Source organism: Ictidomys tridecemlineatus, chromosome 5 (genome assembly GCF_052094955.1).
Source record: "Ictidomys tridecemlineatus isolate mIctTri1 chromosome 5, mIctTri1.hap1, whole genome shotgun sequence".
NCBI classification, from domain to species: Eukaryota; Metazoa; Chordata; class Mammalia; order Rodentia; family Sciuridae; genus Ictidomys; species Ictidomys tridecemlineatus.
The window spans coordinates 186,162,988-186,178,432 of record NC_135481.1 but is presented as its reverse complement, the minus strand read 5'-3'; the positions used below and the strand labels follow the sequence as shown (position 1 = coordinate 186,178,432).

Below are 15,445 nucleotides of genomic sequence, written 5' to 3'. Positions count from 1 at the left end.
CTCCACAAAATGGACTGGACCCTATCGGGTCATTCTTACCACCCCCTGGATGGCCTGCCTTGAGGGCGTCCCATATTGGGTTCACAACTCCCATTTAAAACGGTTTTCTCCGCCCTTTTATACAGTGACACCCACAGGCCCTCCCAAGCTGTGTTTCTCCAAGGCCGGAACCCCCAATCTTCCTTCAGTCTCTGAGGACCATGAGGACACTGCAGAACCATGAGCACCATCCTTCCCTTTTTCATTTTTGTCCTCCTCCCTCATCCTGCACTCACCTCCCAGGGGGACCACTCCCAGGAATTGCCATTCTGATTTCTAGGAGACTGACAGCAACTTGCTCAAACCATACTCACCATACAGTCCCAGCTTGATTCTTTAGCTGCTGTGGTTCTGCAGAATCAAAGGGGTCTTGATCTTTTTATGGCCGAAAAAGGTGGACTTTGTATTACAGGAGGAATGCTATATTTATGTCAATTAATCTGGTTCAGTAAAGAACAAGATAGAACAACTCCAACAGGACCTTGAACATCGGAAACAACAGCTTTTCTCTGCTGAAGGATGGCAGCCAAGTAACTCCCTTCTCCCGTGGGCACTTCCTTTCCTGTCCCCTCTCCTTGTCAGAGGCCTTCTGTTAATGCTTTCCCTCTGCGCCATTAGACTGGTTCAAGACCAGATCCAAAAAATTTCTAACCAAACTATAAACCAGCTTTGGGGAGGAATACCAATCCCTCACCAAAAATTGGGCCACCAGGGACAGCGTTCCACCACCAATCAACCTCTGTCATCCTTCCAATCATATCCTGCGCCCCTAATAAGGGATTCAAATTCTGCCCCTTCCCAGCAGGAAGTAGTTATAGAAGATTGACCTACATCCCTGTTCCCTAATGGCCCAGTAAACACAAAAAAGGAGGGGGATATAAGGTCCTTGCTTAGCATCTGATGGCCATCTTAAGTGACAGTTTCCATTTTAAGGAAAAAGTTTCACTTTCCTGCCCAAGGGCGTTTCTGACAAGGGCTCACCACTCCCTCCCACCAACTCAACCCTTAACCGCCCACATTAGCACCCGCCCAACTCTGATTCCTGAGCCTCCCCCATAAAAGTCCCAGAACTCAAGCCTGTTTTGCCTCTCTCTCCTGCAGAGAGATGGCCTTTATTTGTCAGCTCTGACTGGTCTTGTGTGTGTCTCTGCCTGGTCTCGTCTTTCATTTCTCCCTTACCTGTCTCTTGACTCTCATTTTCCCTTCAGTAATAGTGATGATATTTTTAGGCTGGGGGAACAACTTAGTGGTAGAATGTATTTGCATGCTTGAGGCTCTCGGTTTGAGCCCCAGCACTAATAATAATAGTAATACTTCTTTAATTTACTCCAAAACATGTTTGTGTGTGTGCTTGGTCAGAGTCAGAACCCATCTGAGACACTTAGGATGCACCAATGTGCAAAACAGACAACATTCCCTGCCCTTAAGAGGGGAAAATGGAAAATGAACTAGTAAATTATTAAGTAAATTGAAGTATAATCTTTGACGGAGACCACTAATCCATAAAGAGCTTATAGTTTTTTTCCATTGAACCAAGTGACACAGATCAATTTACTTTAAAACAGACCAAAATCACCATCAAAATAAAGATCTCTTTTCCAATGGAGACACTCTCATTTTTTGGTATTCTATCTAAAAGAGTTTAATCCCCATATAAATTATGAGTATCATGATGTAATGTGGTTATGAAGAATGAAAATTACTTATGCGAAGGTAACATACATTTAATTTCCTTTGACTTTAGTCATATATATATTTTCTTTTCTTTTTTTTTAAAGAGAGAGTGAGAGAGGAGAGAGAGAGAGAGAGAGAGAGAGAGAGAGAGAGAGAGAGAATTTTTTTAATATTTATTTTTTAGTTCTCAGCAGACACAACATCTTTGTTTGTATGTGGTGCTGAGGATCGAACCCGGGCCGCACGCATGCCAGGCGAGCACACTACCGCTTGAGCCACATCCCCAGCCCATATATATATTTTCTAAATGTCCAACCTTGCTAAAATGTAATCTGACCTCAGATGATTTCCATACAATCCTTCCTGAGTTTGGTTGTCTTTCTGTGCCTAGCTTGTTTTACTTAGCATGATGTTCTCCAATTCCATCAAAGTTGTCACAAAGGCCAGAATCTCTTTTTAAAGATTGAATAATATTTCACTATGTAGATATGCCACATTTTCTCTGTCCCATCACAGACATTTGGAATGATTCCACAACTTGGCCATTGTGAATAATGATGTAATGAGCACGAGAGAGCAAACATCTTACACTGATTATACAACTTCTTGATTACTGAATCACATGGTAATGTTTTTTGTTTTGTTTTGTTTTGGTACTGAGGATTGAACTCAGGGGCACTTGCCCACTGAGCTACATTCCCAGCCCTATTTTGTATTTTATTTAGAGACAGGGTCTCACTGAGTTGCTTTGAACTCACAACCTTCCTGCCTCAGCTTCCCGAGCCACAGCGCCCAGTGGTAATTTTATTTTTAATAAAATACAAACATAAACTTTTTCCATACTGGCTCTACTAATTTACATTTCTACCAATTTTGTACAAGGATTCCCTTTTATTTACACCAACACCCACGTCTTATCTTTTTGATCACAGTCGTCTGACATATAATATTTCCTTGTGCTTATAATTTGCATTTCCCCCAATGAATGATGGTGTTGAGAACCTTTACATATATCTATGGACATGTGTGTGTCTGCATTTGAAAAAAAAATGTTTATTCAGTTCCATGGTACATTTTCAAATGAGATGTTTTCCTTTCTGAAGCGTTGTTTGAGTTTCTTACATATTTGGGGTATTAACCCTTTCTCAGATACGTGACTTGCAAATATTCTCTCCCATTCTGCAGGTTGCTTCTTCACTCCGCTGTTTACTTTGCTGTGCAGAAACTTTTTAGTTTGATGTAATCCCATTTGTTTATTTTTGTCTTTGTTGCTTGCACTTTTAAGATGTGATCTTGAAAATAATTGCCCAGACCAATGGCTTACAGTTTTACCCTTTATTTTCTTCTAAGAGCTTTATAGTTTCAGGTCTTATGTTTAAATTTTTAATCCATTTGAGATGATTTTTGTTTATAGTGTGAGGTAAGAGTTCAATTACATTCTACTGCATATGGATATCCAATTTTCCCGACATCATTTGGAAAAAATTGTCCTTTTCCAGTATTTTCTTGGTAACTTTGTTGATGATTAATTGACTATACATTCATTTCTGAGCTGTCTATTCTGTTCATTTGGTCAGCGTGTCTATTTTTATATCAGTACTGTGCTGTTTTAGCTACTACCACTTTGTCACAGTAGGGTGATGACTCTAGCTTTGTTCATTTGGCTCATGATTACCTTGGCTATTTAAAGTTTTTTTTTTTTTCATGGTTCCACATGGACTTTAGGACTTTTTTTTTTCAAATTTCTATGAAAAAGACATTGGAATTTTGATAGGGATTACATTGCATTTGTACATCATTTTGAGTAGTACGAGTATTTCAATGATATTAATTGTTCCAATCCATGAACATGGGATACCAATCCATTTATTTGTACAGAGACAATATTACTTTTTTTAAAAAAATTATTTTGTAGCTGTCAATGAATAGAATGCCTTTATTTTATTTGTTTATTTTTATGTGGTACTGAGGATCCAACCCAGTGCCTCACACATGCAAGGCAAGCGCTCCACCACTGAGCCACAACCCCAGCCCCAGAGACAACACTTCCAACAAGTATTTGTAGAATCGAAGGATGAAAATCGACAATTAGGTGATACCACTGAGGTCTCAGGAGGGGAGCAGCCCAATATTTGTGGTCTTCTGTCTCCCTCTGGTGGAGAAGGGAAAGAATATCATTCTCTGATGCCTTAATATTTCCTAATTTGCATTTTTCAAATTATACTATAAATGTATGAAATCATTTCAATGAATCATGACCAGAATTTTAAAAAATTAAACTGAGTTTATGATTGGGTAGAAATGATCAGAGTGCTTTACACATGACAGGGGCATATTCTGATCTTGAACTGTCATGAAGCTCTATCTATTTTTTTTTTTAATATTTTACTTTTTAGTTATCGGCGGACACAACATCTTTTTGTTTGTATGTGGTGCTGAGGATCAAACCTGGGCCGCACGCATGCCAGGCGAGCGCTACCGCTTGAGCCACATCCCCAGCCCGAAGCTCTATCTATAACTAAATATCTATTGGCATATATAATCACTTATATGCTGCATATGTTTTTATGTGTGTACTAGATCACAAACAATGATCTGGTGGTAAATGTTACTTGTTCTCTAGGGGAACATGTATAAGTATATACATATATACTTATTATAAATTTTTCTCAATATAAAGAATGTGTAGCACTTGATTTACAAGTTATGAATATATAATGCTCTGTTGCAAATAAAATTAATTGATTTCACAGAATGCTTTTATTGATTTTTGCTGGACTCTTCTATCTATAGCCAACATATGATTTCAGCTCAACCACGTTTTGACAAACGGAGTTGCAATCAATGTATACATTAAAGCCTTAATTTGTGGACTTGCCAATTTCCTTAGTGTAAATACTTAGTCTTATTTTAAGGTACCAATGTGATATCACAGAGGGGAAGAGTTATTCAGGAGTGTGCTATGCAGATAAGACAAATGTAAGCAACCTCAAGAACATGGGTGATAGGCAAGGTCACTGGTATACATCTATAATCCCAGCTACTCAGGTGGTTGAAGCAGAAAGATCTCAAGTTCAAGGCAAACCTAAGCAACTTAGCAAGACCTTGTCTCAAAATTAAAAAGAAGGAGAATTGAAAAACCAGCCTCTACCTCAGAGCAAAGCCTGTCCAAGGAAGGGACATGGACTTTGTCCTTGGAAAGACCCACAGAGCACTCCTAGGCACATTCCCACCCTGCTAAGTTGTTTATCTACAAATAAAGGGAGAGATCTGCTGCGCCAGGTGTCCCTGACTCGGTCAGGCTAGGTGGGGATCCATAGCAGCCCCCTAGCAGCCACCAATCAGCATGAGACAGGGAAATACCTGGGATGCCAGGTGACCCTCCCAGTAGTTTATGGTGGTTGATAACATGTTGGGAAACCATGTAGTTCAGCACGTACACCCCTCTTGGCTTAAACCAATCAGTTCAAACGAATACCCCTTTTGTACTGACCAATCACCCCTACCCAACTTGTTCCTGCCAGTGAATGTGCTAATCATGTTTTAGAGTTGTTATTTGATTATCCCACGGTGTGTGATGATTTGCTAAAAGAGGCTATGATGTATGTGAAGTCCCTGCCCTCTCCAAAGAATGTGTAAAACTGCTGCAAACCCTGGGCTTGGGGCCTCTCAGCATCACCAGTTGCTGTGTATGCGTGCGGAGGATTGAGCTAGCTCGCAATAAACACCTCTTTGCTGCTTACATGGATCTTGGGTCTCTGGTGGTCTTTTGGGGGTCCCGAATTCAAGCATAACAGAATGAGGAGGAGGGCAGGAGGAGGGCAGGAGGAGGGCAGGAGGAGGAAGGGTCAGGGGAAAGCTGGGATGTAGCTCAATGGTTGAGCACCTCTGGTTTCAATCCCCAGGACTGCAAAAAAAAAAAAAAAAAAACAATCAAAACATAGATAATAATAACATAATAAAATACTTAGGCAGTGATGGGGTTTGGATATTTATTTTCAGTTCATTAGTTTATATAATAGAATTCTTTATATGGCTGTGTTTAACAATCATTTTTGCAAAAGTTCTGAAAATTTAACACCCAGCTCTCTCAGACCTGTATGAACTGGCTCTCTAAGGGATTGTCACTGGACTCAAAACATATATATGTATTTCCTAATGGGGGTTGAATTTTTAAAATATATATATAAGAACTGCTCTAGAGACCTTCAACAATTCTTTAGGACCAAGTTCACACCTGTCTTCAACAATCTCCAGGAAGGAAGCTGCATTGTTTCCAATGAAACAAACCCATTTCTTTTCTTTAGAAATGCAAATCCCAGCCAAAACTTTCAGGAGGTACCTTTTTGAGGGTCCCTCTGGATGCTGTCTAGCATTTCTGTTCACCCAGCCCTCTTTCCCCATTAAGTCAGGGGATCAGCATCTGGATTTCCACTAGGGAACCACCCAGTTATTAAGGTAGAGCTGCCACTCAAACAAATCCAGCCTCCCTCCCTTTTCCCATTATGGTGTTTGCTACTGAAAGTCATGGTGAGCACCGGCCAATCTTAAGGAGATAGAGATGGTTTCAACTTCTATTTACAAGCTGCCTTCACAAACAACAAAAATCAAATTAGTATAATTATCCCTGTATTTTCTTTTTTAAACCTAGCTATTTGAAGGCCCAGAAATATATTGCCATATATGAACCCCAATCAGATAAATGCAATTTACAGACATGAAGATCATCTTAGGATGAGTTTTAAGGAATTATTACTTTTAGTTTCATTAATTATTGATTCTCTGTATGAGATACTTCAAAAATCAGTCCATGATAGGCATAAATCAGACATTATTTCCCAAAGTATGGTAGCTGTCCTTGGCATATGGACATGAGATAATTTTAGTCTGTTAGCAATGATAATATTTCTCTCTCTCTCTTTTTTTTTTTTTTTTTTTTTTTGATATTGAGTATTGAACCCAGGGGCACTCAATCACTGAGCCACAGCCCCAACAGTTTTTTGTATTTTATTTAGAAACAGGGTCTCACTGAGTTGTTTAGGGCCTTGCTAAGTGACTGAGGCTGGGTTTGTACTCTCAATCCCCCTGCCTCAGCCTCCTGAGCTATTGGGATTACAGGGACGTGCCACCGTGCCTGGCTAACAATGATAACATTTCAATAGAAAGGTTTTCTTTGAATGGAAGAAATATAACTGGCACATCGAGTTCATGACTGCCTGGATAGTTTTCTTGGGAGGGTATTCAGTAGGTATGCACATTTTAAATGTGTGTTGTTTAAAAAAATATTAATTAAATAATAGAATTTATGGTATATAGACATAGTAAAAGTAGGCAGGAATAGGTCAAATGATGACCCCCCCACCACACAAAAGATTTGTCCTAGTTCTAATGACTGGCGCCTAGGAATGTGACCTTACTTGGAAATAGTCTTTGCGGCTATAAGTAAATTAAGGATCTCAGTGGATTTAGGGTGGAGCCTCTTCAATGACAACAGAGGGGACACACTGACATGGGGATATGTGTGCCGGAAGATGGAGGCCTGACAGTAGGATGTAGTTATAAGCCGAGGGTCGCCAAGGACTGCCACCGAGAGAGTTATGGGGGTTCTCCCCCACTGCCTCCAGGAAGAATCTGCCCTGGCAACACCTTGGACTTCTGGCTTCCAGAAATGTGAAAGAAAAAATTCCGTCTTTTTAAACCAACACATTTATGGTGATTAATATGGTTGCCACAGACGACTAATACAGGGGCCAAGGAAGGACTCAAGTTTGGGAAACCCTTTCATAGTCACCCAGCTTGACAGGGGACTGAGTGACCAGGTCTCCCAAACCCTCATGTGGGGCTGGGGTTAGAGCTCAGTTTGTAAGGGGGGTCCGGCGGAACGTCGGAGGGAGAGACCACACAAGAGACTTACTCCATGCAATTGGCAAAAGAGGATTTATTGGGGATCCATTCCAGTGCGCTGGGACTCTGTGCCCACTCAAGAAGGGAGAGCAACCCAGAGCCCAGAGCAAAGATCAAGCAGAGCTTAAGTACACTTTTTGGAGAGGGCGGTGGGCTTTGCATACATCAGAACAAATCATCATGAGGCGCGGGGAAATTGAACAACTCTGAGACGTGATTGGCACATTCGGGCGGGGGTGATTGGTCATTCGTAAGCGGGTTACACATTCAAACTGATTGGTTCAGGCCCTGTGACAACTGCACAGGGCCCTAGGCTAAATGGCCAGTAGGGCGTTGTTTTAACTATCTCAGGAATTCCAGGTTCTGGGTGTAACAGAGGAATTTAATAATACCTAATCTTTTACATTCAAGCTTTCCTGCTTAGAAACTTTACCCTTTCAAGTTGGTAGAGTGCTTGCCTCCCATGCACAAGGCCCTGGGTTCAATCCCCAGCACCACAAAAACAAAACAAACCCCACAGAACCTTCATGTGCTCTCCATTAACCCTTGCCATCCAGTATTTTCACTCAGTACGCACAGCTATTTTATTTTTTTTTTTACCATACAATTATGCACAGCTATTTTAAATGAAAGTACATTTAATAACTTAAATTTCAAATTTAGGGCTGGGGATGTGGCTCAAGCGGTAGCGCGCCCGCCTGGCATGCGTGCGACCCGGGTTTGATCCTCAGCACCACATACCAACAAAGATGTTGTGTCCGCCGAGAACTGAAAAATATTAAAAATTCTCTCTCTCTCCCTCACTCTCTCTTTAAAAATAAAAATAAATAAATAAATAATAAATTTCAAATTTAGTAATTATTTTATGGATTTACTTTCCAGTAAAGTGTCATCTCATGTCTCCACACCTGGACCGCCAAAAAGAACCCCTAAGTTCATTAACCAGTCTCAGGGAAAGATAGATCCTCTCTTCTCCATGTGACAGATGAAAAAATTAAGCTCTGAGAGAGAGGAGATGTCTCCAAGTCTCCAAGAGAGACTAAATGGTGCTGTGACCACTGCTCCAGTTCCTACTGGGCTCTATCTGTTCTATCCCAGCCTCCAGCAAATACTCTCACAGGCGCTTTTTCCCAGACCAGAGCAAGCGCAGCCTGTAGGAGGAGGCGGAGCACCTGGAAGAGCAGGGAGCGTGGCACCGCAGAGAAGCACGCTGCAGAGGTCGCCTGTGGCCACCAGAAGGAGCGCGCGGGCTCCTTACAGTGAAATCCACAGTCAGCGCGCATGCGCTCGAAAGGAGGCGGCCGCGCCGGCCCTGGCGAAGGGTAAGACGGTGGCCGAGAGGGCACCGAGAGGCGGACGGTGGCCGTCGAGGTCCGGCATGGAGCACCTGGAACGCTGCGCGTGGTTTCTCCGCGGAACGCTGGTGCGGGCTGCGGTGCGGCGCTACCTGCCGTGGGCGCTGGTGGCTTCCATGGTGGCGGGCTCCCTCCTCAAGGAGCTCTCCCCGCTGCCCGAGAGTTTCCTCAGCAACAAACGCAACGTCCTCAACGTGTGAGTGCACCCCAGGTCCTCCTGGCCGCGCCATAGCCTGCCAGCCAGCGCTCGAGAAGCCGGGGTTAGCGGGCCGGGCGGAGCAGTCGGGGGAAGAGAGAACCTTACCGTCTGGACAGCAGCGCTGCGCGCGTGTCACGACTCAGGGACCCCGGAATAGCCAGCGTTACTAGCACTTCGTGTTGGCAGGTTCAGGTTGACAGCCCGGGTCTGACGGGCAGGCAGGGACGACAGGGGTGAGGGTGCCCGTGGGGGGTGCTGGGTGGGATGGGGCGATGGACCAGCCCGTGTCGCTGTTGCCCCCACCTCCTCCTGGCTTCGGGAGCTGTCCACTGCCCTGTTTGGGAGATGCCAGCCCCCTTCTGCCTGCCTGAATGTCAGACCCCGCTCCTCCACTCCATGTCAGATCTCCCCTGTGACAAAGTCCTAGCACCATTGTTTTTAAAGACGCCCCCCTCCCCCCAACAACTTTGAGAGCATGTCCCCAGCCTGCGACAGAATCCCCCCTCCAAGAGACTAGCCCCGGGAAAGTAACCCTCTGGTCTATGACCTTTCTCCTGGATCTCCTTGGACCTTCTCAGCCATCCAGAGTGGATGGCCAGTGGCCCAGAAAAGCTATCCCAGCTGAGCTGTTGGGGACATCTCCTTAACTCCACCCACCCACTTCTTTACTTTTTTTTTTTTTTAAAGACAACCAGAATGTAAGTTTATTGCACAAAAAGGTGGAGTAATGGAAGGGCTGGGGCTCAGTGGTAGAGCACTTTGCCTGGCCTGGGTTCGATTCTCAGCACTGCATGTAAATAAATGAATAAAATAAAGGCCCATCGGCATCCAAAAAAAAAGGGAAAGGAAAGATGAAATTTCTCCCTTAATGTGAGCCTAATTCTTCAGGATTGTCTCCAGCATCCCCTGAGACTCAGCCCAACTTTGTCCATTTCAAACCCTGGTTTCCTTCCCAGGCAGCTTCATATGCCTGACAGGTCTTGGCTCTGGCAAGTCCATCCTTATCCGTGCCAGTGAAGATTTTTACTGACAGGCCCTTGTGTGTCTGAGAAACCACTGGAACCTAGGAAAGGGGCATTCTGTCCTCACCCATTCTTGGTGGCTGGGCTAAGAATAGGTGGTGAGAGTGGTAGAAGCCTCCAGTCTCATTCCTGTGTTCCCACAGCTAGTCCTCAGGCTATTCACCTTTCATGGGCACAAGGGAACTAGACAAGGCAGCTGCTGCTTTATCTGACCTGGATGAACTGGGAGCCAAGCAGCCTGGCACATGAGTCCCTGTTGTTTGGGGGTAGCCATGGATTCCTAGTTTGGAATTAGTGTTCCAAACTAGGAGAGCTAGTATTGAATCATGGGATCTGGAAGCAATTTTGAAAACCATTTAAGCTCTGCTTAAAAGCCAAGGAAACGGGGCTGGGGATGTGGCTCAACTGGTAGCTCACTCGCCTGAAGTGCGTGCGGCCCGGGTTCGATCCTCAGCACCACATACCAACAAAGATGTTGTGTCTGCTGAGAACTAAAAAATAAATATTAAAAATAAAATTCTCCTAAAAAAAAAAAAGCCAAGGAAACAAGTAGTAACAAGTGAAATCAGCAGGATTTGAACCCGGGTCTTCTAGCTTGAAGGAAAGCTCTTTGTTTCAGGACTTCTTCTGCAGTTCAGGAAGGAACAGTGGTGTGGCAAGGGAGCGTGGGCTTCTAGACTGGCAAAGCACGGTTTGAGTTGTGCTCTTTTGTTCATAAAATGAGACAAATGACATCTTCCTCGCAAGGTGATTGTGAGTCTTCTGTAGAAAGTGAACGTGGGGGCTGGGGTTGTAGCTTGGTGGTAGAACGCTTGCCTGGCTTGTGTGAGAACCTGGTTTGATCCCAGCACCATGGTGGGAGGGGGAAAAAGGAAAGAGAGTGAATGTGTATGAGAGCTCCATTTGGTAGATGCTCAATTACTATTGCTTCCATGAGCAAATAATATAATGCTAAAATCATAGACCCAGAATTTTTTTTTCTTTTCTCAGCTGTACTGGGATTGAAACACACAGCCTTGAACATTCTAGACCAGCATTCTACCACCGAGCTATATCCCCAGCCCTGTTCTTCTTCTTTTTTTTTTTTTTTTAAGGCAGGGTCTCATCGTGTTACCCAGGTTGGCCTTGAACTAAAATCCTTCTTCCTCAGACATTTTGAGTAGCTGGAATTATTGGCTTGTGCTCCTACAAGCAGCTCAGGCCCCACTCTACCAGTTACAACCTCCATTATGTGGTACTGGGGTTTGGATTCAGGGGCACTCTACCACTAAGCTATATCCAGCACTCCTCCTTTTTTTCTTTGAGACAGAGCCTCGCTGAGTTGCCAAGGCTGGCCTCAAACTTGCATTCCTCCTATGTCAGCCTCCCAAGTCGCTGGGATTACAGGTGTGCGCCACCTGATTTACATGCCTGATTTACAACCTCCAGTTTGGAATGACGCTCCCTGTGCCTCAGTTTCTTTAAGTACAAAATGGAGCTCCTAATAACACAGAGTTAAGACTTAAATAGTTAAAAGTCCTTAGTAAGGGGGGCATATAGGAAGCACTGGTAACGTGAGAGCTGTTAGGGTCTGCAGTGTCGATCATCTTTTCTCACTCATCCTCCCTTGGGAGTGCGGGCGTCTGAGTCATGATTTTGTTTCCTCCCCACCATGGCCCTTCTTCATCTCCGCTTTCCTCCTCTGTCAGGTATTTTGTCAAACTGGCCTGGGCTTGGACATTCTGTCTCCTCCTGCCTTTCATTGCTCTCACCAACTACCACCTGACAGGCAAGGCCGGCGTGGTCCTGCGGCGACTGAGCACTCTGCTGGTGGGCACAGCCATCTGGTACGTCTGCACAGCCCTGTTCTCCAACATCGAGCACTACACAGGCAGCTGCTACCAGTCGCCCGCCCTGGAGGGGGTCCGAGAGGAGCATCGAAGCAAGCAGCAGTGCCACAGGGAAGGAGGCTTCTGGCACGGCTTTGACATCTCAGGCCACTCCTTCCTGCTGACCTTCTGTGCCCTCATGATTGTTGAGGAGATGGCCGTGCTGCACGAGGTGAAGACGGACCGAAACCACTGCCTCCACATGGCCATCACCTCCCTGGTGGTTGCCCTGGGCTTCTTGACCTTCATCTGGGTGTGGATGTTTCTGTGCACGGCCGTCTATTTCCATGACTTGTCCCAGAAGGTGTTTGGTACCTTGTTTGGTTTGCTGGGCTGGTATGGGACGTATGGGTTTTGGTATCTGAAATCCTTCTCCCCTGGACTTCCTCCCCAGAGCTCTAGCTTGAATTTGAAGCAAGACAGTTACAAGAAATAAGAGAGAAACAAAAGGGGACAGCAGGATGACAGATAATGTATTTCCCACTTATTTTGGTTAGTTATGGCCTGAATTCTGGATCCTCCTTCAGACAGGATGTTTGCAGGCAGTTGGGGGTGGAGAGGTGGATGAGTCTGGGGAGTGAGTTTAGTCCTCAGACTCTTCTTGGTGACATTGCCTGTATCACAAACATCACTGTTCCCACCAGGCACTTTTCACCCGTGGAAAGACTTGACTTTAACCTGAAACACCCCCTTTGTCCCTGAGGGGCTAGGTAGGCCCAGTGAAAAGATAGAATCAGTACGGCCTCCCTGGCATGGCCCAAGGGGAGGCAGAGCTCCAGTCCTGTGCTGCCATCTTCCAGAGTTGAATTGTCCTTTGACTTGAGCGGCTGTTAGAGCCGTTGTTGCAACAGTGTTCCTCCCTGTAGATTTGGCAGAAGCATCTCTTCCCATCAGGTTCTTCATAAAACACCCCAGTACCCGAAAGACACTTGGTGGCAGCTGTTTGTTTCCTCCTTGGAATATTGAGTATTGCAGCTGGCTGTGCTCAGCCACCAAAATCAGTCCCTTAAAACACAGTGTCTGTGCCACTGAGTATCGGGTGATTTTTATGTCACAAACAATGATATTTTTCTGTTCATTGTCTATTGTTATGTTGGTTTTTGGAGTAATACGGTCATCTTTTTTTCTCTTTTGAGTGAATGCTTTATAGTTTTTAATAACAACTATGACATTTGTTCTTTGTCAACAAAACTCCTGAAAACAACTCACAGTTCAGTACTGTGCTTTTGGTATGTGTAGATTGTTTTGAGGAGTCTTTTTAGGACACTAATTTACTTTTTATAAACCAAATTCTTGGCTTTAGAGGAATTACACCTCGTGAGGTTGTTTCCTCTGTTAAGAATAAAACCGGAAAGCTGGCATTTTAATAATCTGATGGGATTTTAAGCTGAGTCAGAATAGTTTAGTAAAATGTGTATTCGTATTGAAACCTTCCTGACCAGGTATCAGGTGTGGACTGAAGAGTGCTTCAGGGTCATGCATAAGAGCATTGGTCCCTGTACTGTGCCTAGGGCACTTTTACCTTTGGCTAAGATGGGGATAATTCGAAAGTGAAATAAAACTCTCCCTCCGCTGGCCAGCAGCCAGGCCGTTGGCAAAGACATCTCTACCCTTGGTGGCCTGACGTTGGCCCCACCTCCTCTTCCTTGCACCATCAATGAAACACAAAACCTGGGCCCGTTCCAGGACCTTTCCTCTCCTCTTTTCCAGCCTTGTCATTCTGTGGCCTTCACTGTGAGAGTGCTGGGAAGGGTCAGAAAACCTTTCACTCCATCTCACAGGGCACAGGTCCACAAGATGTCCTCTCTTCCAGACTGTCTGCTCTGGCCTTTCAAACCAAGCCCTGCCTTCTGGTTGATGGCCTGAGGCGTGGAGCCAGATAATAGCATTAGCATAAGCTCTCCCGCCTGGCTTACTTAGCTCAGGCTTTGGTGGTAAGGAGCTTGGTCGATCTTCAGGGTAAATCTTTTTATATAAAGATATTTAAAATATGTCTTTCGTATCCCATTTTGCTGTGGGTCAGCTTTATTGATCAAAACGTGAGACGTACCATGTTGTCCCCAAAGGGGAAGAAATGCACAGTGAGGCATCACTACAGTGCTTTGGCTAGATGGGCTCACCGTGGGAATGACCTATTCTACCCTTGGGGTTTCCATCCATAAACGGGGGTGGAGTGGGCCTGAGGTCAGTTGCAGGCGCATGTCGAGGGATTGAGTCTTTCCTAAGCTTCATGTTCAGCACCAAAGGGAAGTTCATTTTTCTCACGAGGTCTGGTGCAGGCTTAACACTAAATTAACTACACGGGGGACTGTCAGTTACCCAGCCTGCTGTGTGCATCCAGCTTCCACCAATTATTCATTCTTAGTGCTTTTTCTTTTTTTCTGGCTGCCAGAGATGGAACCAGAGCCTCACGTGTGCTAGGCAAGTGCTCTGCCTCTGAGCTGCACCCTGGCCCCTCAGCACCCTTGCCTTTTCCTCGGGAGCATGTACACTCTCACCATGTGACACACCACGGCATGATAAGAGTTTGGGCCCAGGCAAAGGTCAGGTGTGGGCTCATATCTTAGCACCACCCCCAGAGGCTGTGACTGTGCGCAAGCCTCGTCTTCCCCACTGGGAAAGTGGAGATGATGCTGTTGGGATTATGGGAAATGAGGCCTATAAAGTGCTGAGCATCTGTTCTTAGCAGTTGATAATCTCCATCCTCCTTTTTCTTGACAGCCTTTGGAATGTTCTGGTTCCTTTATGGAAGGCAGAGGAACTGACATTTTTGGGGGGCAACTTGGAATCTGGATCTCAGGTTGAATATCTCATATCTTTTGAGAAGTGTCTGTTGTCCTCAGGTGCTGGACAAGAGGCTCTGGAGGTATCTCTGATGGCAGAGTTCTGCCGTGCTTATCTGGCCTCTCTGGAGGTTCCTTCCCTGGCCCTCATTTCCCGTGCGTCTGTCATGTCTGGGTACCAGATTGTGTTTAGAGAATGGCTCTTGCCACTGTTATGTACACATGGATCTGTGTGTAAACAAGCAAATTAAAGTAAACTGGAGATAATGAAATCCGCATTCCAGTGTTTTATGTGTTACTTTCTCATATCCCTACAGAAGCCTGCAGCCCAGCAAACCTGAGAGCACTATATGAAAGATAGTCTGCCTGTCTCTTTTCTTTCTTTCCTTCCCCCCACCCCACTCTTTAATTCCTTACTTCTTTCTTGGATTGAACCCAGTGATGCCCTAATTATGAGCTATATATGCAGCCCCTTTTGATTTTTATTTTAAGACAGGGTCTCACTAAGTTGCTGAGGGTGGCCTCAAACTTGGGATCCTCCTGCCTCAGCCTCCCAAGTCACTTTGATTGTGTGTGTGTGTGTGTGTGTGTGTGTGTGTGT

General features: G+C 44.8%; 1 protein-coding gene and 1 long non-coding RNA gene across 2 annotated transcripts; both read left to right on the top strand.

Annotated features, from left to right (window-relative positions):
• The first annotated feature begins 8,882 nt into the window (after positions 1 to 8,882).
• Positions 8,883 to 15,116, top strand: Fitm2 (fat storage inducing transmembrane protein 2). Its single transcript, XM_005327119.5, has 2 exons — positions 8,883 to 9,168; positions 11,882 to 15,116. Exons 1-2 carry the CDS (start codon positions 8,996 to 8,998, stop codon positions 12,495 to 12,497), a joined length of 789 nt encoding a protein of 262 aa, XP_005327176.2. The 5' UTR covers positions 8,883 to 8,995; the 3' UTR covers positions 12,498 to 15,116.
• LOC144378140 (uncharacterized) lies at positions 9,175 to 11,286 on the top strand. Its single transcript, XR_013439724.1, has 2 exons — positions 9,175 to 10,940; positions 11,184 to 11,286. It is a non-coding gene; the product is annotated as an uncharacterized LOC144378140 (long non-coding RNA).
• Positions 15,117 to 15,445: the final 329 nt, after the last annotated feature.

Bases quoted from the DNA above. Each gene is read 5' to 3' on its own strand.
- Fitm2 (XM_005327119.5), top strand. From the start codon at position 8,996: ATGGAGCACCTGGAACGCTGCGCGTGGTTTCTCCGCGGAACGCTGGTG. The intron at 9,169-11,881 runs GTGAGTGCACCC...CTCCTCTGTCAG, and splicing joins AAACGCAACGTCCTCAACGT to GTATTTTGTCAAACTGGCCT.